Raw genomic sequence first — 25,911 nt, 5'->3', positions numbered from 1 at the left:
CATTGATATGCGGAGCCTGATGATTCGACCACCGATCTCACGGTCGAATCTTCGCGGGTGTTATGAAATGAGGATCATACCATTTTGGCAATATGGGGGTGCTCAATATTTTAAAGACGTGTCGCGGCGCTGAGCAGAGATGAGCATCGGTGTGCGACCCCTTTAAGGGCGCCGAGCTTCGCACAGCGCCTTTAAAATTAGAACACGTTCAATGAGTGTACACACACCGGCGGCAGCATTCAGCGCCTGTCCGCGGCCACTCGGGAAGTTGTTTAAAATCCTGCCGCTCCACAGAGCGCTTTCGTGCAGCTCATCTGTCAGTCAATTCAAAATTGAGCTCGCGTGTATATAATGTGCGCGTCAGGTGGCGGTGTGAGATCCTGAGGCGCGGGGCTGAGCTTCGCGTTCGTCTTCACTCGCTTTAGGCACAATCGGTACGTGCATGTAAACGCACTCAAAGTGTTCTTTTCCTCTCTAGGCAGGTACTTTTTTTAGGTTTATTTATCAAAATGTTCTTTTATATATTTGTTTGATGTTCTGTATTTCGATCGCGGCTTTAACGTTATGAGAACGGTTTATGAATGTTTATCCACCACATTACCTTTTAGGCTATTTAAACCTAAATAAGAAAGCCATTGTCAGTTCGTCTGTCAGTTGGCAGGCAGTTTTGGTCGCTTTATTAAAAGTTGATGCTGTGTGCAGTGTGTAAAGGAAAATAAAAATAGTTTAACCCTCCTGCTGGCTAGTGTCGTGCCCCTCCCAACCCATTCACACACACAGATGATGCAACTATCAGTCGACCATAGAGAGATTCGACAATTCTAATTCGATTGTCTAAATCCTTAGTCGAGGACAGCCCTAATATATATATATATATATATATATATATATATATATATATATATATATATATATATATATATATATATATATATATATATATGTATGTATGTATGTATGTATGTATGTATGTATGTATGTATGTATGTATGTATGTATGTATGTATGTATGTATGTATGTATGTATGTATGTATGTATGTATGTATGTATGTATGTATGTATGTATGTATGTATGTATGTATGTATGTATGTATGTATGTATGTATGTATGTATGTATGTATGTATGTATATATATATATATATATATATATATATATATATATATATATATATATATATATATATATATATATATATATATATATATATATATATATGTCTATGTATATATATATATGTATATGTATGTTTGTGTGTGTGTGTGTGTATATATGTTCCCTCAGATTCCAGCTTTCAGATGATTTATAAATAAATCATATAAATCACATTTTTATAAAAATAAAAAAAGATCCTTATTAACTGGTTTTGTGGTCCAGGGTCACACATGCATGTCTGTTCTCAAACTAAGCTCATGCTTCACTCGTCACATAACTACAAAAACAAGAAAAAAAAGAAACTCATCTAAACTAGCATAACAAAACATTAAACACTTCTAAATCTCCCTAACATTAATCTCGCAGATTGATTATAAAACATAATATAAAACTTAATTTGGGCATTTCTCTTTTCATCTCTTTTGAGTGGCATGGAAAAATCTGCTGGGAAATATAAATCCCAGCCCAGTTTCAGTTAAATTTAAGTTTGTCTAAATAAAAAGAAATGTTCATAAAACTCAAAACGGTGAAACAATTCAAATTACTTAACTTGTGTCAGTTTTGAGAACTCAAAAGAAAAAGAAAGTTCTAAATACTCAAAAGTTTTGTTTAATTTGAGTTGGCTCTACTCAAACCAATTCATTATTTTGAGTGTTAGGGTTTACAGTTAAGATTTCAGAATTACAAATCCCATTCATTTTCTCCATAGAGAAATGATGTTAATGATAACATCAAAAACAAACTGATTTCCATGAGCTGATTGTTAAATGAGCATATTTCGCATTTAGATGTCTTGGCTTAATTTTTTCATTTCAAATTCATGTTATTGGATATTCTCTGTGGGAAAACTATGTTGCTCATAATCTTGAGATTCCCCTTGGATCCACTGATCAAAGGATTCCCTGTTACCATGGAAATGAGAACTGCGACAAAAGAGCTTTGCAACGTCCTCCCTCTTCCATGAAGCATTGCAAATGTCATAATCATAAGTCTCTATACACTCTCAAAGAACTTCCATATTTGAATATTTTACAATAAACTTTAAATACTTTTAAAATATATTAATTGTATACACATATAAAATATTTTATCGGCTACATCAATCAATGATTCAATAAGTCAATAATGTTACATTGTCATTTGTTATTATCATTTGCAATGCTTCATTAGCTGTTAATAGTTCAGGTTTTGAGTTTGTAATTTTGCAATTAATCTCTGAGAAACTTGGTTTGATACATTTTTGTATCAAAAAATTATTATAAAAAGTAAAGATTTTTAACAATACAGAAATTAATGGGGAAAACACTTCACTGCTGAAGCCCAGCACTCAGTTGTGTTTAGTCCCTTTGGTCACTTGATGAGAGGGCCTGGAGTAAGGCAGGAAATTAAACAGACAAAAAGAAGCTTCCTGTTTCTGGCGATCATACCTGTCGGGAAAGTCCATCAGGCGTATAAGGGCAAGAGGGTCTGCAGTTAGAGCTGGAGGGAATGGGACTCGAAGCAGCAGACTCATTTTACACTCCTGATGTCGGAGAATTCAGGCTTTTGTGAGTCTTAAAAGCTCATGGACAGCTCAGTGTCATGGAAACAAGCTGAAGCATGAAGCCCCACACCAATACAGCTGCGCACACACAAGCACATATAGACATACACTACATCTCTTCTGCTCAAGTGTGTGTCTGCCACTATGAACATTGAGAGACATGGTTTTAAATGGATTTATAAAGATTCTGTTTTAATATTGAGGTTGAAGGATCAGTTTGGCTCTTCCATAAGTCATGCAGCTGCACTGTACTGAGAATAGGGAGACATAATAGATAGTGAAGGTGAGTATAAGCTTGCTAAATTTATAATTTAGTGTGTTAATTACTGATTAAAAATATTACATACACTACAGTTCAAAAGTTTGGGGTTAGTTTTTGAAAGAAGTCTCTTTATGTTCAACAAGGTTGCAGTTTTTTTTATCAAAAATGCAAAAATGCAAAAGCTAATATTGTGTAATATTACATGTTTTTTCTAGTTTAATATAATTTAAAATGTAATCTATTCCTGTGATGGTAAAGCTGAATTTTCAGCATCATTACTCAAGTTTTTAGAGTCACATGATCCTTCAAAAATCATTCTGATATGCTGATTTGCTGCTCAAGAAACAGTTATTATCATTATCAGTGTTGAAAACGGGTCCGTTCTTCGAACCTTGCTTAAAGGGAGGGTGAAATGCTGTTCCATGCATACTGAAATTTTTACACTGTTAAAGACTTGGATTCCCATCCTAAACATAGACAAAGTTTCAAAAAACTAATGTTGGACGTTTGATGGAGTATTTCTGTGTCGAAAATACTCCTTCCGGTTTCTCACAAGTTTCGGAGAGTTTTTTTCGAGTATGGGTCCGCTTGACGTCGACAGAGCGGAAGGTCTTTGTATGGGCTGTACGGACTCTTCTCCCGTAAGGGTGCGCGCGTGACTAGAGTGAGAGAGGAAATGCACGCCCATAAACTCTCTCAGCTGCAGATCCACTCGTCCGTGCAACACTTCTGTCACGCCGCGCTCCACTTTATTCCTACGGGTGACATCAAACGACTTTAACGCGGCCGCATAGCATTCCGGGAAGGCAGCGCTGCATTTGAACTGATTTGAACGCCGAAATGACGAGAAGCTTCACAACATCGCTTCAGTCATGTCGCAAAAGTGTATCTCCACGGTCACTGCTGTCACAGGACTTCACGAAATCAACAGTTACCAAAGAAGTGTGTTTTTGTCGGAGCAGTCCCAGCGATAAAGGTTCACGGTCGTGCGCGGTGAGTAAAACTGCTTCAAATGTCTATGTTGTTGGCTATCGTCGCGTAAGTAAACAACACGATCGTGTATAGTTAATTTATCAATGGAGCATGCGCTCTATGGTGTGTGTTTAAATACATTTGTTTAGCTGACCACTATAGGTGTCAGTTTGTTTATTGTAAAACCACCCAAACATAAACCTAGCGTTCTCACAAAGCGTGCTTCGTCATTCAAATGCGCTAACGTTACTCCATTGTTGTTCTATGTATAACGTTACACTAGTCTGACGTGCAAAACCGGTTTGCTTGCTACTGCTAAGGTTTAGTCGCATACAATAGTCCATAAACTAAATCATGTCCTCATAAACTGCGAGTAAACACACACAAATGTTGACAGGCCGCTAAATACAGTACATACCACAGAGACGGACGTCCTGCTGCTGCTGTTTCTCCTGTTCAATTTATTTCAGCCTCCGGATCTGATTCTGGATCATATCTGTATCAGTTTAATCTGATTGATAGCCATGGTTTATTTAGGGTAGCGTTTTCTTCTCCACGCTTGAGGACGTCACCGCTTTGTGCGCACTCGTCATTCTTTAGCTCCGCCCACTCGATACGCCTCCAGGCGCTCGGTTTTTTCCGGAAGACTCGGTACAGCCTATATTTCTTTTAGAAATATAATAAAACTAAAGACTTTTCGGAGATATGAAGGATGCAATACTACTCTAGAGGTACTCAAGATTGACATGAGATTGACTGAAACTGAGTGTTTCACCCCCCCTTTAAGACATATGAGATGATGATAACTGTTATCTGGCTAATTTGATTCTTCAAATGAATTTGTGTATTGCATTAAAATATCTAGATTAAGTTATCTGAGATCATTGCAAAGTCTAGTGTTCCCTGAAGAGGGCAGATGCATCGATACTCGAAACCACGATCAGCAATGCAGCGATTGGCTGGCGTCAAGACAACTTAATGACATCATATAATTAAAGCTACACTGTGTGATATTTTCTCCCATCTAGTGGTGAAACGGTATATGACCATCCAGTGAATAATTGTTTCTGCTCCTCTCAATTTCGATTTCGTTTCAACTCCTACGGTGGCCGATTTAGTCATGGCTTTCAGTTCGACCTTTTCGGTGAGTGTTGCGTCAACTCAAGTGATGAGGTAATTTTTGAAAACTATTATAATTTGCAGTTATTTAATTTACCAAATGATCTATGATCAAGTTAATCTATGTAAAATGAATAATAGAACTGAATAATAACCAGTTCATTGCTAACATCAGCTATCAGGTTCCCAGACGAATGCAAGCTCTTAGTAAAGTAACTTTTATCAGTGCTATCGTTATTCTGTATATTGTACAACACCACTAGCGTAAGGCAAACAAATTATAATGCAATTAAAATATTAATCTCATGTTATCCATCATAGAACACGGATTTATGTTATAAGGTAAACAATACTTTTTCATCATTGACGCGAGGAAAACTATCCTAGACGTCGTTCTAGTGTTATGCACAGCACACCATGATATAATTAGCCAAGCAACAATAAAACTTCCAATATACACAAATAGGCTGAATTAATATTACCTGTCGAGAAGAAAGCAGGCAACGTCGGCGTCCTTTTTAAAATCGTTGCTCCTCATGAGCTCTTTCCATCTTGGAAAGGCCACTCCAGTATTTACTTTTGTCTTGTTGATTTGCCTGTCGCGTTGCCGTCTTAATTCTCTTTTCCGCTTCCTTGGCGACTCTGATACATATCCCGCAATGTTACTAGGTCCCCGACCGGGGTCAAATTCGGTAATCAATTCCGGGACGTGGTTGCTTTTACACAGAAGGCGACCCGGCAATGTTCCGGGAATATTGCGGGTCCGACGTGCAGTGTGAAAGGGGCTTAAGAGTGATCCTCCATCATCATATAGCAGCCTCAAGCAATCCTCCTCTTCACATTCGACACGGTGCCATCGAGTGTAAAAACGCGAAAAGCGAAGCTTGAATTTACGGGTATGTCCCTCTTTGGCAAATGTACTTTCAAGATGGAGGAGCAACATGGCGACCGCCATCCGAACCCTCAACACTTATGTATTTTCAATGGTATATTATAAAATTATGAGAGTGCATTATTACTTGAAAGAAGTAAATATACATTAATGAGCACATATATTTTTGAAAGAACTAAGTGATTTTAGCTAAGAATAAACTAAAAAAGTTACACAGTGTAGCTTTAAAAAAGACACCTGGCAAAAAAAAAAAAACTTGACAAAGAAAAAACACAAATTTCTGGACCTTTTATAAGGAAACAGCCACATGACCAAACCAACATAAGCTAGATAAATTAACTATTTGATGAACATGATTCCCAATTATTTATATTCACAATTTTATAGTATTTGTACACCCTTTAAATTTTTATTTCAATGTTGTAATTTAATTTTTAATTCAGTTTGAAGCAGATTTGTTACCTGACAGTATTAAAGTTTCTTAACGGTCAAGATTAAAAACCACTAGGCCAGAGTTATATATTTTGTTCAGTTGAGTTTTTACAATATGCCAGATGTTTCCAACTATTTATAAATTGTGAGAAAATTGCTATTTTAATTAAGGAGCCGGGGCGTCTGAGGGAATCATCGCCAATTGCGTCATATCTGCATTACCCTCGGTTTCCAGTTTAATTTGCAAGAAACTCTTTACGCCGGCTTCACACTGCACGCGTAAGCAGGGCGTAAGCAGCGCGTATTTTTTTCGGCGCCCTTGTTAATCAATGAGTGCATTCACACCGGCAGCAGAGGCAGCGCAGCGGCGCGTAGCAGGAGCAGAGCAGAAGCGGCAGTGCCGCGATCGTTTCGGCGCCAGGTCTATTTTTGACGCGCTGCTCACGATGAATTAAAGCCACAGTGCATTGTTCTGATCAAAATTAACCTGGTTAACATGAAAAATAACACATTTAACCATTAAATAATTTAGTGAAGTGTTCCGTGTGTTTCTCAGTCACCATGACATCCGGCGCTGTGGAAGAAAAAAAAGTTCTACACAAAAACCGAAGTCACTGCCATAAGTTTTTGCCTGAACTACAAAACTAATTTTAAATAATGTATGCCAGTTTAGCTTAAATTAAATATGAATTAAATTATGTATATATTATAACTATATGCTGGCATAACAGAAACGATAAACAAAAAGCAAGTGGTGTCACAGGCAGTGTTCTTCAGAGTGCACCTGTCCTGGAAAGACAGCAATGGATGACACTCTCATCGTGGAGGTTGAGAAGCACACAGTTCTCTGTGATCCACACAGTTTGCTTTATAAAGACTTGCAAGTGAAGGAAAAAGCATGGGAGGAAGTTGGTGAGCGTGAGCGGCTCTTGGTGCTGATGGTACGTCATTTTTAAGTGTTTTTGACAGTCTTTTGTTGTCTCACGAACGAACAACTAAATATGGATAGGTAAATAGAATATGCACACATTAATATAGCACACAAACAGTATGGACATGTAGATAGACTATGATGTGCGTTATTTTGTCATTTTTTTTAAAAACGTTGTTAGATAATTTGCTCATTTAGTTATTAATTATTCGATAAATCATTAAGAAGTTTCCTCTTAGTTATTACAGTCATTTATGAATTATCTTTAAGAGGTTTATGATGGGTAATGCATGTAAATTTGATGCCTATCCAATATTTCAAGACAATTTCCTGAAGTTTCTCTTTTTAGCAGTGTGCTTTTCATGGACATATAGTGCGATGGCCTTTCTTCTATCAAAAACTCGCACTTAACGAAATAAAAAAAAACATCAGAAACAAGTGAAACGATTTTTTAAAAATAATGGTAAATGCTTCATGATAAATCTGAATCTTTGCTTTATTTCCATTTCAAATACATTAAAGAGAAATGCAAACTTATCCATTATAGAGTAACCTACTCTGTACACAACTGCGCGTGACAAACGCTGCCTGTGTGAAAGCAAAAAGTGCGCGCGCTGCTACTGCTTTACACACGCGCTGCTTCGGCGCTGCCTACGCCCTGCTTGCGCGTGCAGTGTGAAGCCGGCGTTAATCTTAGTAGTGTGGACAAGTGTCATAGCAGCTGCTGAGTGAACGCACAGAGTAACGTCATAACATCTTTTCAAACACACTTAAACGTATCTAATATGTTAAACAGAACTGCGTTACCTCATACTCATTACCGGAAAAGCAGAAATGGCGCCGGCAACTGTGTCCCGTCATAATAAAAGTCTGGCTGCTCACGAGGTGTGTTGCACAACAATTAAACCAGCGGCCTTGCTCAACTCCACAGCACTCGATCCTGCTCTGCTTCATACTACAGTAATGTTAATAACCGCATCCATCAACACGATTTCTGCCCGAGTCCTAGCCCGATTCTTTTCCACCGGCTGTGGAAGATTGTGAGCTCAAACTTGGCGTCATCAAACTACGCCTTGTAGCTGAAGGAAAAATTAGATAGTGCAGTTTTAATGCATGATGCAGATTAACTGCAAAACGTGTGAACCTCCAATACAACTATAAAGTAATTATTCCATCACAAATAAATCTCTCAATCGAGTGACTGTGTCTATATACGCACCTTTTACACAAAATTATAATATTATTTTCAAATAAACTTTTATATTATTATTATTATTATTATTATTATTATTATTATTATTATTATTATTATTATCATTATCATTATTTAAAATTACTATTGCTCCTGGTTCAGTAAGGAACTCTTGTAATAAAGTAGCAGTGGCTGACTCAGATTTTAAGTATTACCTCAAGATGCAGTCTAATCCTGTTTACATGAAATAAGCCTGCTCCCGAGCAGGTTTAAGCTAACGGACATGTTGCTATGACCAGTCCAGGTCCAGGATGAGTGTCAAAGAACCAAACAATCTGAGATAATGCCAAATCATCAACAATCAAATCCAGCTAACTGATTTAGCTACGTGCGAAGAACGGAACCCTGGTTTGCTGCTACATATCTTTGTGGAAAACATTTTATGATGAATGAAATGTTCCAAAGAATAGAGTTTGGTAATTTTGTGAGTTTGGTAATGTCTTTACTGACACTTTTGATCAATTTAACGAACCCTTGCTGAATAAAATATCTTAAAAAAAGTGTGTTTACACTAAACTCCCCAGGTGTGAAGCGTCCTCAACTTGTCAACTCCAATTTAGTTGGAAATGAACTTTATCCCATTTACTTTCCAGCTGGGAATAACACTGTAGACTATCTGAATTTATCTAAAGCTTTAAAGACTGAAGTTCATTCAGATACCTTTAGCTCATCAATGATAGTTCACCAGAACTTTTGAAAACACAACAATGATGTACTAAAAATTATGTTCCTTTGTGTTTTTCGTGTACAGACGGCAGCGTTGTCAAAATTAAAATGATTAAAAATGTGAATAAACTGTGTAAATAAACATAATGCGCCTATGGACGGAACACGTAATATGCATGTGTGACGCCATTGTTTTCACAAATGTGTATCTATACAAAGACAATAACGGTATTGTTACTGTCTTTGTATAATTTTAAGTAAAGAATTTTAAGTAAAATTCTTTGTCACATTTTTAAAAGTTTGCATTTTCAGGCCTCTAAAATGTTGTTGCCATGTAAACTAAAAAGGGTTTTTAGTTGAAAATGGTTGTATGACCCCACTGACTGAGTTGTTGTAGGAACCCCAATGTTCATCAACATATGTGACCCCGTGCTACCAAAATGAGTTTGAATGCACACGGGATAATTTCTTATACAGGTGCTGGTCATATAATTAGAATATCATTAAAAAGTTGATTTATTTCACTAATTCCATTAAAAAAGTTAAACTTGTATATTGTATTCATTCATTACACACAGACTGATACATTTCAAATGTTTATTTCTTTAAATATTAAAGATTATAACTGACAAAAACCTTAAATTCAGTATTTCAGAAAATTTGATTATTACTTAGGACCAATACAAAGAAAGGATTTTTAGAAATATCGGCCAACTGAAAAGTATGAACATGAAAAAGTATGAGCATGTACAGCACTCAATACTTAGTTGGAGCTTCTTTTGCCTGAATTACCGCAGTAATGTGACAAGGCATGGAGTCGATCAGTCTGTGGCACTGCTCAGGTGTTATGAGAGCCCAGGTTGCTCTGAGAGTGGCCTTCAGTTCTTCTGCATTGTTGGGTCTGGCATATCACATCTTCCTCTTCACAATACCTCATAGATTGTCTATGGGGTTAAGGTCAGGCGAGTTTGCTGGCCAATAAAGAACGGATACGATGGTCCTTAAACCAGGTACTGGTTGCTTTGGCACTGTGTGCAGGTGCCAAGACCTGTTGGAAAATGAAATCAGCATCTTCATATAGTTGGTCAGCAGCAGGAAGCATGAAGTGCTCTAGAACTTCCTGGTATACGGCCACGTTGACCTTGGACCTCAGAAAACACAGATGACCAACACCGGCAGGAGGATCTAGATATAAACTCGCCATTACAAGTCGTGTTTTACTGTTATGTCAGATCCAGGAATGTGAACAAATGCGTCAATCTCATTCGTCAGCCAGTTTTAACGTGGTGCGACAAACCTTTTAAAAATTACGCTTTTACGCCTGTCAGTTTGCGTGTCGGTGTGCACATTGTTGGCGCCCATTGTTTAGTCAAACAAAAAAAACTAAACACTTTTTTCAGAATTGTCCCTTTAGGAATAGGGCGACAGATGCGATCTTAACATCAGGTTAACAGCACGTGTGTGTGTGTGTGTGGGCTTGTAATCCCTACGATATGGGGACAAAATGTCCCCACAAAGATGGCAATATCCGAAATCCTTGTCCTTGTGGGGGCATTTTTAGGTCCCCATGAGGAAAAAATCTTATAAATCATACAGAATGAGTTTTTCTGAGAAAGTAAAAATGCAGAATGTTTCCTGTGATGGGTAGGTTTAGGGGCAGGGGCAGTGTAGGGGATAGAAAATACGGTTTGTACAGTATGAAATCTATTACGCCTATGGAAAGTCCCCATAAAACATGGAAACACTATGCGTGCGTGCGTGTGTTCTGAGACCCCTGGCAGGCACTCACACCAGTGTTACCTCACTCAGACAGGGCCATTTTCAACAGGAAGACATGTCTGAAAGAGATAATGACTTCTTTGTTTGACACTGGACAGGATGCATGTGAATGATTTTACTGGCTCGTTGCAGATATTTGGGACGCTGTAGACGTACTAAGTGATATACGTAAAACCCCCGACTTCCAAAAACAAAGGATAGTACATCAACTCTAATCACCAATACTGACGGGTTACACCCCTCTTGGTCACGCAGAAGGAAGTGTGGAAAAGAAGAACACTGATTCCTTCAGATTTTCACACACATTCACATTAGCATTTTCATACTGATTTGTAACAGATCCATCGTGACTTGAACTGCGGTTATGGGATGGGAGGAATCATGTGTTAATGGCAGGGCATTTGCGTTGAGTGATGAGCGTGTTCTGAATTACTCAAAGGAATGTGATTATTGGGAAATATGAAGCAGGATTTGAAGGAAATGCTTAATGAAAACTCTTAGTATCTTGTTTGTGTATTTGAGTAGGGTTATTGAAGATGCTAATGAAATGTTAATCTGGCTGTGTGGGCGCTTCTGGTGGACAAAGATCAAGTCTGTACTGGCTGCGTCTTGATAGCCCTCTTTAATTACTGTCATTGAAATCTGTTGTTTTTCATTGAAGCATCTGGTGTGGTAATGCTGGGTCAGTGGTTGACTTATGGGTTTGTGATGGCTTTATTTATGCATTTGAGGAAACTATCAATTATGCTTTTATATCTTTCTAATAATATGTAAAAATTTAAATTAACCTCAGGTTTGCAAACACATCATTCTCGATAATGCACATCTGATTGGTTCCTGCTTTGTCAGTAGCCAATGAGCTCGCTGAGTTAGCATTTGCTGTAGCAGTTGCAGCACGCTTTAAGAAACCCTCCACCTTCCCCAGATCCACTTGTATCTGCTATGGGTAATTTGTGTATGCTGTAAAAAATTATATGAATAATACGTTATGACAGCATATGTTTTTACATTGCTTTAACTCATCAAAGTAAGTTAAGCAATCTTCAACTTTTTTTTATAAGTTATACACGATTCAACTGAATTTTTTAAAGTCAGTTTAAAGTTATTAAATTAGGGGTGACCCCTAATAGTCGAAGATTCGATGCATCGATATGCAGGACCGGATTCGACCACTGACCTCATGGTCGAATCTTCACGGGTGTTATGAAACGAGGATCATACCATTTTGGCAATATGGGGATGCTCAATATTAGTGTTATAAAGACGTGTCGCGGCGCTGAGCGATCGCCCCTTTCAGGGCACTGAGCTTCGCACCTGACGCGCCGCGGCTTTAAAATTCGAACGCATACACCGCCGGCGGCATTCGACGCCTTTCCGTGGCGATTAAATGTAAATTTCCTTCAAATCGTGACTGTACGTACTGATTTCACCCTGTGCTACAAGATACTCATCGTGCAGCTCTTCTGTCAGAGGTCGATTCAAAATTGAGCTTGCGCGTATATAATGTTCACGTCTGCCTGGTGTGAGATACCTGAGACACAGCGCTGAGCTTCAGTCCGGTGTGCGACCCCCTTTAGGCACAATCGGCTTAAGAACGTGCATATAAACGCACTCAGTCTTCTTTTCCTCTCTAGGCAGGTATGTTTTTAGGTTTATTTATCAAAAAGTTCTTTTATATATTTCTGTGATGTTCTGTGTTTCGATCGCGACTTTTAAATGTTATGAGAGAACGGTTAATTTACGAATGTGTAGTGTAACGTTAGCCTGTTTTGATCACTTTATTAAAAGTGATGGCTGTGTGCCGTGTGTAAAGTAAAATAAAAATAGTCTTAGCCTCCTGCTGACTAGTGTCCTGCCCTTCCCAACCCGTTTATACCGTTTATTTTTTTCCGGTCTATGGTTTACACACATAAAGATGATTTGACTATCGGTCGACCATAGAGAGATTAGAAAATTCTGATTCGAATGTGTAAATCCTTAGTCAGGGACACCCCTAAATTAAATCAATCAATCAATCAACTTTATCTATATAGTGCTTTTACAATGACGATTGTTTCAAAGCAGCTTCCCAGTGTTAAACAGGACAATATTGCAACAAAATTTGCTTTGGCTGTACAGTCGTTCTGGAGAAAACAGTGATGTTATCAGCTTATTTTAATTTATCATATAGCAACAATGTTGGCAGATCAGTATTATAGTTTATAGAATTAAATAAGAACTAATTAATATATTTTATTTGTATATTTAGTTAACTATAAGCAAGCTAAAGTGACAGTGGCAAGGAACCAAAACTCCACCAGGGCATGATGGAGAAAAATAAACCTTGGGACAAACCAAGCTCAGTCGGGGTGCCAGTTCTCCTCTGGCCTGTTATCAAACAGTGTATGATTATTATTCTGGCAACCTTACAGGTCAGAAATCATATTAGATCGGAATATTCCAAATTTCTGGCTATCCCGCAAGAGACGGGTTTATTTAGGATGGTGTGTCGATTACAGAAGAGTATGAATATTATAAGGAATGGTGTCGACGCTCCAAAGACGGGTTTATTGAGGATGACATGCCGTTGAGGATAAATTCAGCGGAGACACCAATTGACACGGACTCAGCAGACACTCCCGGATGAGCTGGTCATGTCCAGGTCCACTATCCTATCCGGACACGGCCTGGATCCTGCCGACTGCAGTAAACCTCGGGATAAACAGAGAGACTAACATTAGCGTAGTTGCCATTCTTTTTGTGATGTAACGAGTACATCAGGTGTTATGGGATGTTTTCCCGGTTCCGGCTGACCTAGTTAATGCAGCCTAACAATCAGTCAGTTGATTTGAATAATGTAAGTTAAAAATGTTCTACGTGTATGCCATAGTATGCCAAGAGATGCTTTTTTAGTCTAGATTTAAACTGACAATGTGTGTCTGCTTCCCGAACAAATGCTAGGAAGACCGATTTTAAAATGTATGTGATGTTTAATAGGGAGCCAGTGCAGTGTTGACAGAACTGGACTAATATGATCATACTTCCTGGTTCTAGTACGAACTCGAGCTGCTGTGTTTTGGACCAGTTGGACTTTGTTTATTAAGCGAGCAGGGCAACCACCCAGTAGAGCATTACAATAATCTAGCCTTGAGCTCATGAACGCATGTACTAACTGTTCAGCATTTTGCATTGAAAGCATGTGCCGTAATTTAGATATATTTTTAAGATGATAGAATGCGGTTTTACAGATGCTAGAAACGTGGCTTTCAAATGAAAGATTGGTATCAAAGAGCACACCCAGGTTCCTCACTGACGACGAGGGCTTGACAGAGCAGTCATCAAGTGTTAGACAGTATTCTCGGTTACTACTTGTGGAGCTTTTCTGTCCAATAATTAAAAATTCAGTTTTATCTGAATTAAGTTGCAGGAAATTACTATTCATCCATTTTTTTTTATATATCAGCTATGCATTCCGTTAATCTTGTGAATTGGTAAGTTTTGTCAGAGCGTGAAGAAATATAGAGCTGAGTATCGTCAGCATAACAATGAAAACTAACGCCATGCTTCCTAATGATATCTCCCAGTGGTAGCATATATAGAGCAACAGTCCTAACACTGGTCTTTGCGGTACTCCATACTGAACTTGTGATCGTGTGACATCTCTTCATTTACTGCTACAAACTGATAACGGTCAAAACAGTAAATTTTTAAACCATGCCAATGCAGTTCCACTAATGCCAAGATAATTTTCCAGTCTATTCAGAAGAATATTGTGATCGATGGTATCAAATGCAGCGCTAAGATTGAGTAACATTAATAGAGGGATACAACCACGATCGGAGAGTAAATCATTTGTAACTCTAATTAGAGCAGTCTCAGTACTATGATACGGTCTAAATCCTGACTGGAAATCCTCACATATACCATTTCTTTCTAAAAAGGAACATAATTGTGAAGACACGGCCTTTTCTAGTATTTTTGATAGAAACGGTAGATTTAAGATTGGCCTGTAATTGACTAATTATTTAGGATTAAGTTGCGTTTTTTTTAATAAGTGGTTTAATTATAATCAACTTGAAAGTTTTTGGTATATCTTAATATTAAGGATGAATTAATGATATTAAGCAGAGGATCTATGACCTCTGGAAGCATCTCTTTTAATAGCCTAGTCGGTATAGGGTCAACGATTTTGATGAGTTTAGCCAATTCTTCTCCTCCTATAGCAGTGAATGAGTGTATTTTTTCCTCAGTGACACTACAATGCTCTGTCTAAAGTGATACTGTAGTAGATGGCTTATAATAATGGTTATAGTTTTATTCCTAATATTATCAATCTTACTAGTAAAGAAGTTCATAAAGTCATTACTGCTGTGCTGTTTACAAGCATCAGAATTTGAAGCTTTTTTGGTTGTTATTTTAGCCACTGTATCGAATAAATACCTAAGGTTGTGCTTGTTTTCTTCTAAAAGAGTTGAGAAATAAGCAGATCTAGCAGTTTTTATTGCCTTTCTTCATGCAGTCATGCTCTCTTTCCAATTTAATTTGAAATGGCTTAAACAACCAAGTTGATTGTACACTAATTGAGGCAACCTTTTTTTCTTTTTCTTTTTTACAGTGTATCCATTACCATGCAAAATAACTATTTTTACATCATTTATTAATCCTTGCTAATGTTAGTTAACAAAAAAATTATGTATTCATTGTTTGTTCAAGTTGATTTGTTTTGAGATTTTGTTAAAAATGCATTATTGAATGTTGAAATGAACTGTCCATCTACACTACTACAATGTACAAAAAAAGATTTTTGGAAAGTTTTACCTTTGTGTTAATTACGTACAGACAGTAATGTTGTCAAAACTATACCCTGATCCACAAAAGCGGAAAAAAAGAAGCTTTGTTGTGCTACTGGGCCAGTAGTTGTTGATGTCACTTTGTAAAGAAACACTATGGGCCCTATCCATAGACAGTAAAAGAAATGGACACAGCGATCCCATATAGACTTCAACAGCGGAAAATGAAGTCAATTAGAAGCTCTCACTTCCTGATGGCTGAGCGAACTGCGCAGGCTCAGACTGAGCTTGACGACGTAGATGTGACGTGAGCAACCTGTCTGACAGTTGTAAGTCTTCTAGTTGTTGTGGAAAGTGAAATCTGAATTAACGTTGAAATCTACGCTCAGACGCTCATCAGCAAGTGAAGTCTAAGCTCACTATGGGCTTCTTCCCATTTTTCCCCTTGACTTTATCGGACTTTGTCTCCACGTCCCCCCGACTGTCTCATAGACAGTAAAAGATTGCCTCTGAGCGTCTCCTCCTGTCTATACGGTAATTTCTCAACTGTGCGACAGAGTCGCATTGGTTATGATGCAATCGTTAGCCTATTTTTGACAAAAACGGCTTCTACGGGGTGATAGTGTAAGATACAAGGTAATGGAGCCTTTTATGCATTTGTTGTGTTTCTTTAGAAATAAACAGTGGACAAATGGAGTCTTTAAACGCCTCAGATGTGAAGTTATTCACTGTCAAAGTGACTCAAAAATGAATGGGAGTCAATGGGAGGCTAACAGCAGGTGATGGCTTGGTTAGCAATGGCCGCTCCTATGGACGGTACGCTTTCCGAGTGCTAGATTACCCCCTTGGCCCTATCATACACCTGGTGCAGTGCGACTCAGTTATCATTTTCACATTATGCTGTTTAAATAGCAAATGCACTCACGCCCATGGGCGTTCAGGGGGCCGTTCTTCGTACATGGCTAACTCAGTTAGCTAGATTTGATTGTTGACAATCTGACATGATTTCGGATTGTTTGGTTCTCGGATCTTGGATTTGTTGTCATAGCAACAAGTCCATTAGCTTAAACGTGCTCGGGAGCAGGCTTATTTCATTTAAACAGGATTAGACTGCATCTTGAGGTGATACTTAAAATCTGTCTCAGCCACTGTAACAAGAGTTAGTTTAACTCTTTATTAATACAACTTTATTACAAGAGTTCCTTACATAGCCAGGGACAATAATAATTTTAAATAATAATAATAATATAGTTTATTTGAAAATAATATTATAAAGTTGTCTATTCGGTGACCTGTAGACTGACAGAGAGCTGCTTTCAATCCGTCAGTTCGCATCTGAATATCTGATTTTGTAAAATCTGGAATTCTTTACGTGTGTCTCACAGCTCATAATCAAAAAGCTGTCACATGGCATCCTGTAGGACCTGCTCTCAACCTCAGACGGGCCGCTCACACCAGAGTCCTGCAACGGGTCGGGTACCCGCGGGTATCCGCGGGTACCCGCATAAAAGTGTCTAAAACGGGTGGATTGTGACATTTATAAAATTCACAGGCGGGGATGCGGGCGGATAATTAACTCTGTGCGGGCGGGTAGTTGCGCGTATGGGCGGATGAAAAATATGTGCAATATTTCTGTGGCAAAGTGAACGAGAGAGAGAGAGCGAGAGCGACAGCGAGACCAGGGCGTGATTGTGAATGAGCGTCACCTGCGAGCCACACCGGTCTCGAGTCCTCTGAGGGAGCTCGGAAGCATATAAGGACGAGAGATCACCACACCTGGATTTGACGTTGAGTTGTTTACGTTTTATTATGTGTGTGCGCTTGGCAGATGTCTATGAGGGGCTGCCCATGTTACTTCCGTTTTGTTTGGGTAAAGTCTTTTAAATGTTCGCCGGTTTCCGCCTCCCTCTTCCCCCATCGAACATATTGTAGGCTTTTACAATTTCTATGTCCAAATTATCATAACACACACACGCAACAACGATATGCCATTTGACCCATCACGTCACCATCACTGCGACATTGAAACCTTTGTTGATGCCTCTCGTAGCGCGGATGAAGCGAGCGTTGCAGGAGTAGCAATGGATGAAGTAAAAGTAAAGTTGGTGAGTGGAGTAGCTATATGAAATTGTTGACAATGAGTCTTTAAAGGCACTTTTGCCTGTTTCATTAGCCCATTCATGACGCTGTTGATGTTGAGAGAGGGGCAGGATAAAAAATAAAGCATTTTAATTTGAATGTTTTAGAGTGTGTGATTTATTGCGGGCACGGGTCGGGTAACGGGCCAAATATTAACGGGTCTGGGCGGGCACGGATTTAATTTTGATATTTTCACGGGTCACGGGTCGGATCTGGTGCTAAACCTTGCGGGTACGGGCGGGGGCGGGTCTCCAAAAATGGACCCGTGCAGGACTCTGGCTCACACTCTGTTCACCGACTATCAGATGCAAATTGCGCACAAACCTGCTAAGAACATTTGTGATTCAGCTAGGCATGTGCCGATATCAATTTTTCATGTTGCGATTAATTGATGAAGTTTTATCACGATATACGATATTATCACGATATTGAAATAAGTTGCAATAAAAAGTGTTGCCATAGCATAACAGCTTTAAGAACTATTTTTGTAAGAACAAAAATAAGTGAATGTTCAAATACAATAATGCACCAAAAATATATACAGCTCTGGTAAAAAAAAAAATAAGAGATCCCTCTTGAGAAATCAATGTTATGTGGTCTCTTGATTTTTTTCAGAGCTGTAAAAGTACAATTTTCAAACAGATTTAAGTGCAAAAGAATTAGGCTATAAAGAACAACAGGTAGGCTTACAAATTACAATAAGGTCTCATTATTTAATGCATTAACTAAGATTGAGCAATAGCTACATTTGATACAGAAAGTATAATGTTTTTGTTAATGTTAGTTAAGAAATACTGATCATTGTTAGTTTTATCTTAGGTCCATTAAAAAAGTTATTTTGATTTTGATTTTAATGTTATTAAAAAGTAACTAAGAAATTAACATAGAATGATTCATTCTTCATAAGTATTTTTCATTGTGTTTGGTAATAATGAATTAACATGTTAACATGTTAATATTAGGGTATGTTGTAGCCCAGATTAAAACATAAAAATGTTTAAATTTGAAAATAAATAGCCTATTAAGTCTTTAAGTATTAAGTATTTGGTGCTGTGATGAACAACATTGAGATTACAAAAACGAATACCTGTTTTAAAAACTACATGCGTTTTTTTGTTTGTTTGCTGGTTTCCGGGGTAACCGGCTGCATTCTGCAGTTCATCAGCGCCCTCTGCTGTCACTGAGCGGCTCTTCAGCAGCGCGTCTGCTTCACCGGTTCAGTCGTGTGCAAACCCACGTTGGGCTTGTTTATATCTGAGCGGGTGTCCCTTTGACGCAGAATACAGTGGTGTTGAGCATTTATACGGTTGATGGGCAAAGTATTCTTGAGTTCATTATAAAAAAATTATAAATTGTTAATAAATTATTATTTACGATATTTTAAAGTGCCCACGATAACAATATCGTGCATATTCATTATCGTGATAAATCGCATTATCGAAAATCGGCACATGTCTAGATTCAGCTAGATCTTATCTGATTGGCCAGGATGGTGGAATAACCATATATTCTTCTTTATTTCTGAGTTACTCGCATGTCCAAAATGATCAGTACTTATTTTGATAGTACTTTCTTGATTAGAAAGTCAAAATCTACATGTACATTTCTGTACAATATTTACAGTTTTCTTGATACTGATTAAGCTGATAATTATTATTTTATGGCTGATAACCGATAAATGGCCAATGTTAAAATTCTTCTAAAATATTTGGCATAAATAGTTTTTTTTTTTTTTTTGTAATTTATGCCAAATATTTTAAGTACATTTAAAAATCTAATAAAAATGAAATTATAAATTGAAACAAATGGTCCATAAATGTTGTCTGGCTTATCACCAGACCAAGCTCAATTTAAGATTGAACATTGGTCTAGGGAGTCTGCTCTGTATTTTCTACTGCTCAAGAGATGTGATCATCGGGCTTAATTCAAATGACTCTGTACGCAATTGGATAGTCCTTCAACCAATCAGATCACAAGAGGCCTGATCAACGGGCTTGACCCATCGCTTCTCTATCCGTCATCATGTTAAACCCCTCCAAGGCATGCTGGTGGATAAGCCAGTCTGTGATTGGTTCCCGCAAAAGTGTAACAGAAGCAGTAGAAATGAATATACAGGTTTCCAGACCGAGTTGCAGGGCGAAATCAAATCGCCGGCAGATCAGGCTGGGTTTACACAGTCTAACGTAAATGTGTTTTATGTGTGTTTTAAAATGTGTGTAGCCTTTCTTTTCAGCTACTGTTTGATGTAATTTCCTGTATTATCCATAATGGTTTTATTATGAAACGATTTTGTACTTTTCACTTTACTTGGCATAAAATGACAAGTTTAACTCACATTACTGTTGACCTACAGATTCCTACAGTTATTACTGACGTATTGTTTATGCTCCGGCGCTGTAGGATTTTCTCTGGTATGTTTTCCTAAGGCAAGTTTCCCAGACTCAAAGCTAAAAGGCGAAATCCTCCACAGGTTTTTCGATGCAATGTCAACATTCAGAGTATAATTTAGTTGAAGAAAGGGATTCATCTCAGTGTCTTGTTACAGATAAATTAGTTTCTTACCGATGTGTGTCATCTCTGCAGGTCTGCAGTGTGTGAGTGGGATGTCTGCAGATCAGCTGTGGCCTGACTATGGTGAAACACCAACCGTTACAGGTGTATGAGAGACAGCTGTGTTTGTCCTGTCTGACCGGGATCTACGGCTGCCGCTGGAAACGGTACCAACGCTCCCATGACGACAGCTCCAAGGTAACCACAGCATCAATTTTGGGAGAAGCCATTGTATGCTAACCACATTGACCGAAATAGAGGCAAAAATGACTCTGACCTGTTGAGTAATTGACCTACTTTAAACACTTACAGACCAATCATGTCTTCTAATGTAACTGTGGAGATACTGTATGTGTCCAAATGAACATAGCATCAATAAAGAACACCATAATTTGATCCAAGACAAAGTAATGTTCATTAATTTTAGCAAATTGATTCAGGTTGTATCAACGTTGTGGTCCCTTGTAACATGTAATAGCTGTCAAATGAAGCTTTTCTTTGTTCAAGTTGGCTTTACGCCCGTTTCACACATACACCGTCTGCAGTGCGTGCGCAGTGCGTATGCAATTTTTATTTTCAAGTAGCATGCAACTCGCAGCAGATTAGATTTGCTGCCACTAGGGTGCGTCTAAATTTTTAGTCTGGTATCAGGTTGCTGTCATTTTAAGACCTGACACATAGATCCAATATACGGGTTCACATGCGTTTTCTTTCTCAACTGTTAACAATCACCTAAGGGAAGGGGGGGGGGGGGGGGGGGTATATGGTTTAAAGCTACACTGTGTACATTTTTTAGTTTATTCTTAGCTAAAAACACTTCGTTCCTTCAAAAATATATGTGCTCGTTAATGCATATTTACTTCTTTCAAGTAATAAAGTATTCTCGTAAGTTTATAATATGCCATTGAACATACATACGGGTGAGGGGTTCGAATGCTGGTCGCCATGTTGCCTCTCCATCTTGAAAGTACATTAGCCAAAGAGGGACATACCCGTAAATTCAAGCTTCGCCTTTCGCGTTTTAACACTCGATGGCACCGTGTCGAATGTGAAGAGGGGGCTTGCCATGTTAATCTTGGACTAAATCAGCCACCGTAGGAGTTAAAACGAAGTCAGAATTGAGAGGAACAGAAACTAATATTCACTGGATTGTAATATACCGTTTCACCGCTAGATGGGGGAAAATATCACACAGTGTAGCTTTAAGTCTGACATCACGAGGCAGCGCTTCCATGTCCAAACAGTGCTAATATACACACACAATGTGGTATAATACTACAAAAAATTACCTCCATCTCCAAATAATCTCCATACCAAAATTCCAGATGGCCAGACAGTGATACTTTTATAAAATAAAATATTAATGTTTGTGACGCTGTGAGCACAGACACTGTTTTGTAGACTGTAATAGTGTTGTCAAAAATATCGATATTTCGATATGTATCGATACTGGAATATCTGAAACGATACAGTATCGATACCAGCTGCGCTCTCCTCTCCCACCGAAAGCGAGTTGACACACACCGGCATATTCTCACTCAGCCCGGTTAACCTCCGAGCACAGCGAACGCGCGTTCTGCTGGACTTTTTCCTCATGACAGTGTGTGTTAGTGTGTGATCGGTCTGAATTTCACGCGGGATTGCACATAAATTAATTCTACTAATCCCCGCAGATTTCGTGCTCACATCTGAAGCACACACATAGCCTACCGTAATAAAGCCGTCTCTGACATGACACAAGTGCAAACATTTGCTTCTTTTTCCAGCTTATTATTGGTCAAATACACTCAAAAAATTATCAGTGCACATCTGGAAGAGTATTAACGTAAACACAGTCGCAAACAGTTCAGGAAGAACGAGTAACAGGAACAGTGTTTAGGATCCATGCGTCCGTTAGTCTTAAAGGGACCGCAGTCATTTGTTATTCAAACTACAAAAAGACAAATGATCACGCTGCTCTTGCTGATCAACTTGTGTAACTTTAATAGTTTCATCTGTACGCTATTGAATTTTTTTTTACAAAGAACATTATTCAATGTTGTTTTAAATGTAATTACTATGCATTTTTTTATTCAGTTTCTTATCTGAATGTTAGACCTACCTGAAAAAATAAAGCAGTCTATTTAATTTGTATCTTCTATTCTATTGCATTTATTTGTGCTATTGTTTGTAATCTGTTTATTTGTTCTTATTTTATTACTGTTTACTCGTCTTTTTAAATTCAATTTACCATTCGAAATCAAGCTTTCTTGTGCTGTGTGTAAGCTATTGCAACAGACAAGACAGCTTTCTCCACCTCGGTTGATTGCTCGATTCTTGAGGTCACGGGCAAGTGTATTTATACATAGAAACCAATGTGAATACATCAAGATTTAAATTCAAAGACAAAAAAAATAATCTATGCATGACCTGTCATTTTATTCGTATCTAAATATGAGAAGGGCACTCTCAAAGAAAGTCCCAAAAGCGGATTCGTAGAAACTTACTGTCACACTGGAGCTGCAGCTGAAAGAAAACAATCGTTATGATCTGAAACGTGACGACGACAATCAGACGATTGCGACAATATGCTTTTATGTGTGTTTTTCAGTCCATCTCAGTGTAGGCTATTTATTGACAATAAAGTAGGCCTATATCATATGAATAATGCAGTGCTAACTGACAGCTTCTTAAATGTTTATCTTCTGCTCTACAAAGCTGCATTTATTGAGTCAAAAATACAGTTAAAACAGTAATATTGTGAAATACCATTAACAGGGTATCCGCGGGGTCTTGAAAAGTCTTAAAAGGTGATAAATCAATTTTGGGAAAATTAAGACCCTTATAAAGTATTAAAAAGTCTTATCACGGCTTTATAAAGTCTTAAATTTTGAAAGTATTTTGTTCGAGCTTCGTCAAAAGAGTTTGACTTCAAAAAGTATTTATGAATATATTTATTTTCATCCCCATAAGTATTAAAAAACAACGGGGCGCTCAGTCTGAGATCGGCTCGGAGCGCGCGCGCCAGGGATGGACATTAGCGCCGCCACCAGCCAAATGCGGCTGATTTTGAGTTGTGGCGGGTAAACTCCTAAGATTCACCTACCGAGCTGTTTCACCTCTTTGTAAACTTTGTTCAATGCATGCGAGTGCTGCCGTATGTGCGCATATGAGCAGTCGTTTTCTCCGTCATCACTTGCGTGAAGACGCGCTGTGAGACTCGCGCACTCTGAAGCCTCGTTCACACCGCCAGCGACACGCAGCGACAAAGCGACACGATCCCATTCATTTCAATGGAGCGCTGGCGACTTCCGGCGACACGAGCGACAGTGACCGTTGGCGACAGAATGTGGGCGTGTCAAGCGACACGAGACGCGCGACAAAAGTTCAGAAATTTCAACTTTATGCAAACGAGAAGCGATTTTCGCGAGCGACAACCAATAGGAGTGAAGTCAGTGGAGTGCACGTGATCCGTCTGCTTTACTGCGGTGTCCGGAGGAGTTGTTGATATTAGCTTTTAGCAAGCCCCCTGTTCTTTATAATATGTCTCTGTGTAGCCTACATACAGAGACACATTTAAAAAAATGATGCATGGAAAAACGTGTCTGGGATTGTGGGGATATAAAGTAAGTTTTGACTAAACTGCATGCAATATGGTCTACCTATTACAGTACAGTGTGTATGTATTCTAATAACTTGCTCTGTTCTGCAAAACACTAGTAATAAAAACGGTACTATAGTACAAATATATTTAATGACGTTTATATGCAACCCGTGTAGTGGGAACGCCCACTAGCGACATGAATCTCTGGCGCTGGCGACATGCAGCGACAAAATCGCTGGCGGTGTGAACGAGGCTTTAGAGTAGATCTGACGCTGTGCATCATCCGAGAGCGCGCACTCGTCTCACAGCGCGCAAATATTGAGTTATCTTTCAAGTCTTGTGCTTAAACGGACAAACTCACACAAGAAGTATGTCAACGTGTCCATCTTGATGAGTATCCTAGCAGACATAGTCTGAATATGCCTTAAGTGAACTGTATAGTATGCACAGTCGAGAAAGACGAGCATATCCCTGCATCAGGTCTTAAAGGCGCAGTAGCCTTTACTGCTGCCTGAGTGATGTCCTTATATTTAGTTTGACATTAAACACTGTTCTTGAGTGAATAGCTTTTGTAAGTTTAATAAGGATTAATCTTTAATTTAAACAGTTAAATATGCAGTTATTTTACATTTGATTACTTAATTCAATTTCTGTACCTTTCTACAGGCCAGTAGGCATGTGCATTATTATTTAATGTACACATGAGTGAGGTCAAGTTAAACATTCTAGTTTGAATTTTATTTTTCGGTTTTCGGCTTTGGTTTCGGCCAAGAATTTTGATTTCGGTGCATCCCATTCTGATAATGTTCTGCTCGGTATGTTGTCAACATGCTTCAAAGATGCCAGAACGAATAGTTTCATTGTTGGGACTAAAAACCATAAAACTGGAAGCCATTGTAGAGCTTGTAGTATTAATTTTCACATGCAGTTACACATTGTCAGTTAAAAACAAAAAAGTGGCTGGTAAAATACATTGAGTGGTAGACTTTGAACAAAGTTAATTTCCATCCCTGCCGAGCACTGTCTACGGGTGACGTCTTGGTCGTGTATTTTGCAAAATGCGCAGTTAGGTGATGTGTAGCCCTCCATACGTTGCAAAACAGATATGCAATATAAACTATACAAAATTGGCCTACGATAGAGATTTTAAGTCTACATTCTACTACAACTGTTTATTAAAGGTTTGTTGCCGATTAGAACTTGAAGTGCGATGAGGTCTTAAAATATTTTGAGAAGGTCTTTAAAAAGTCTTAAAAAGGTATTGAAATTAACTTCAGGATTCCTGCATATACCCTGATTAAAATTATGCACAATCCCATGCCGAAATTCGCGCCCTGTGAACAACAATATTCATCCAGAGCAAATGAAGTGGGTGAGGGGAGGCAGGTTTTGTTGAACAAGAAAGTGCAGCTGGTATTGTGTATCTATAGTCTTTTCTATTTCAGATGTTTAAGTAGTAGCCTATCGGAAAAATCTATTTTTTTACAACACCATAGGGCTGCACAATGAATCGAGTTTGTAATCGTGATTACAATTACTGATGTCTCAATTATGTAATCGTTTAATAAAATGTAATCACAATTACAAAATAAGTCCACTTCTGTGCTGACTGTTTGTTTGTTTTCCTCTTTGTTGTTTTTTCCCCATTGTTTAATTTTTATTTTTAGTATAACATAATACAATGCATATTTTACGATTTTTTTATTTAAAGAAACCAAATTATTGGACTGTTTTCAGCTTGATTCTTTTGATATAACAATATGTCATGCAGTCGCTTCAAATTGTTATAAAGCTATTCAAAACTTTGTAAATTGTGATAATCGTAATTTCTAATCACAATTACAATTTCAGGGGAATAATCGACAA

At 38.2% G+C, this 25,911-nt stretch overlaps 1 protein-coding gene across 3 annotated transcripts in view; it reads left to right on the top strand.

Annotated features, from left to right (window-relative positions):
- gdpd5a (glycerophosphodiester phosphodiesterase domain containing 5a) overlaps positions 1–25,911 on the top strand; it is a 66,060-nt gene that overhangs the window by 4,766 nt on the left and 35,383 nt on the right. For all 3 annotated transcript variants that reach the window (XR_010901279.1, XM_067433677.1, XM_067433678.1), the window contains exon 2: positions 20,496–20,660. Coding sequence is in view for 2 of the 3 variants with exons in the window: in XM_067433677.1 (XP_067289778.1) it covers positions 20,544–20,660 (117 nt within the window). In the remaining variant the exon portion in view is untranslated. The remainder of the gene's footprint in view (positions 1–20,495; positions 20,661–25,911) is intronic.

The sequence above is a fragment of the Pseudorasbora parva genome, chromosome 23 (assembly GCF_024679245.1).
Source record: "Pseudorasbora parva isolate DD20220531a chromosome 23, ASM2467924v1, whole genome shotgun sequence".
NCBI classification, from domain to species: Eukaryota; Metazoa; Chordata; class Actinopteri; order Cypriniformes; family Gobionidae; genus Pseudorasbora; species Pseudorasbora parva.
This window is presented reverse-complemented; position numbering and strand designations above follow the sequence as displayed.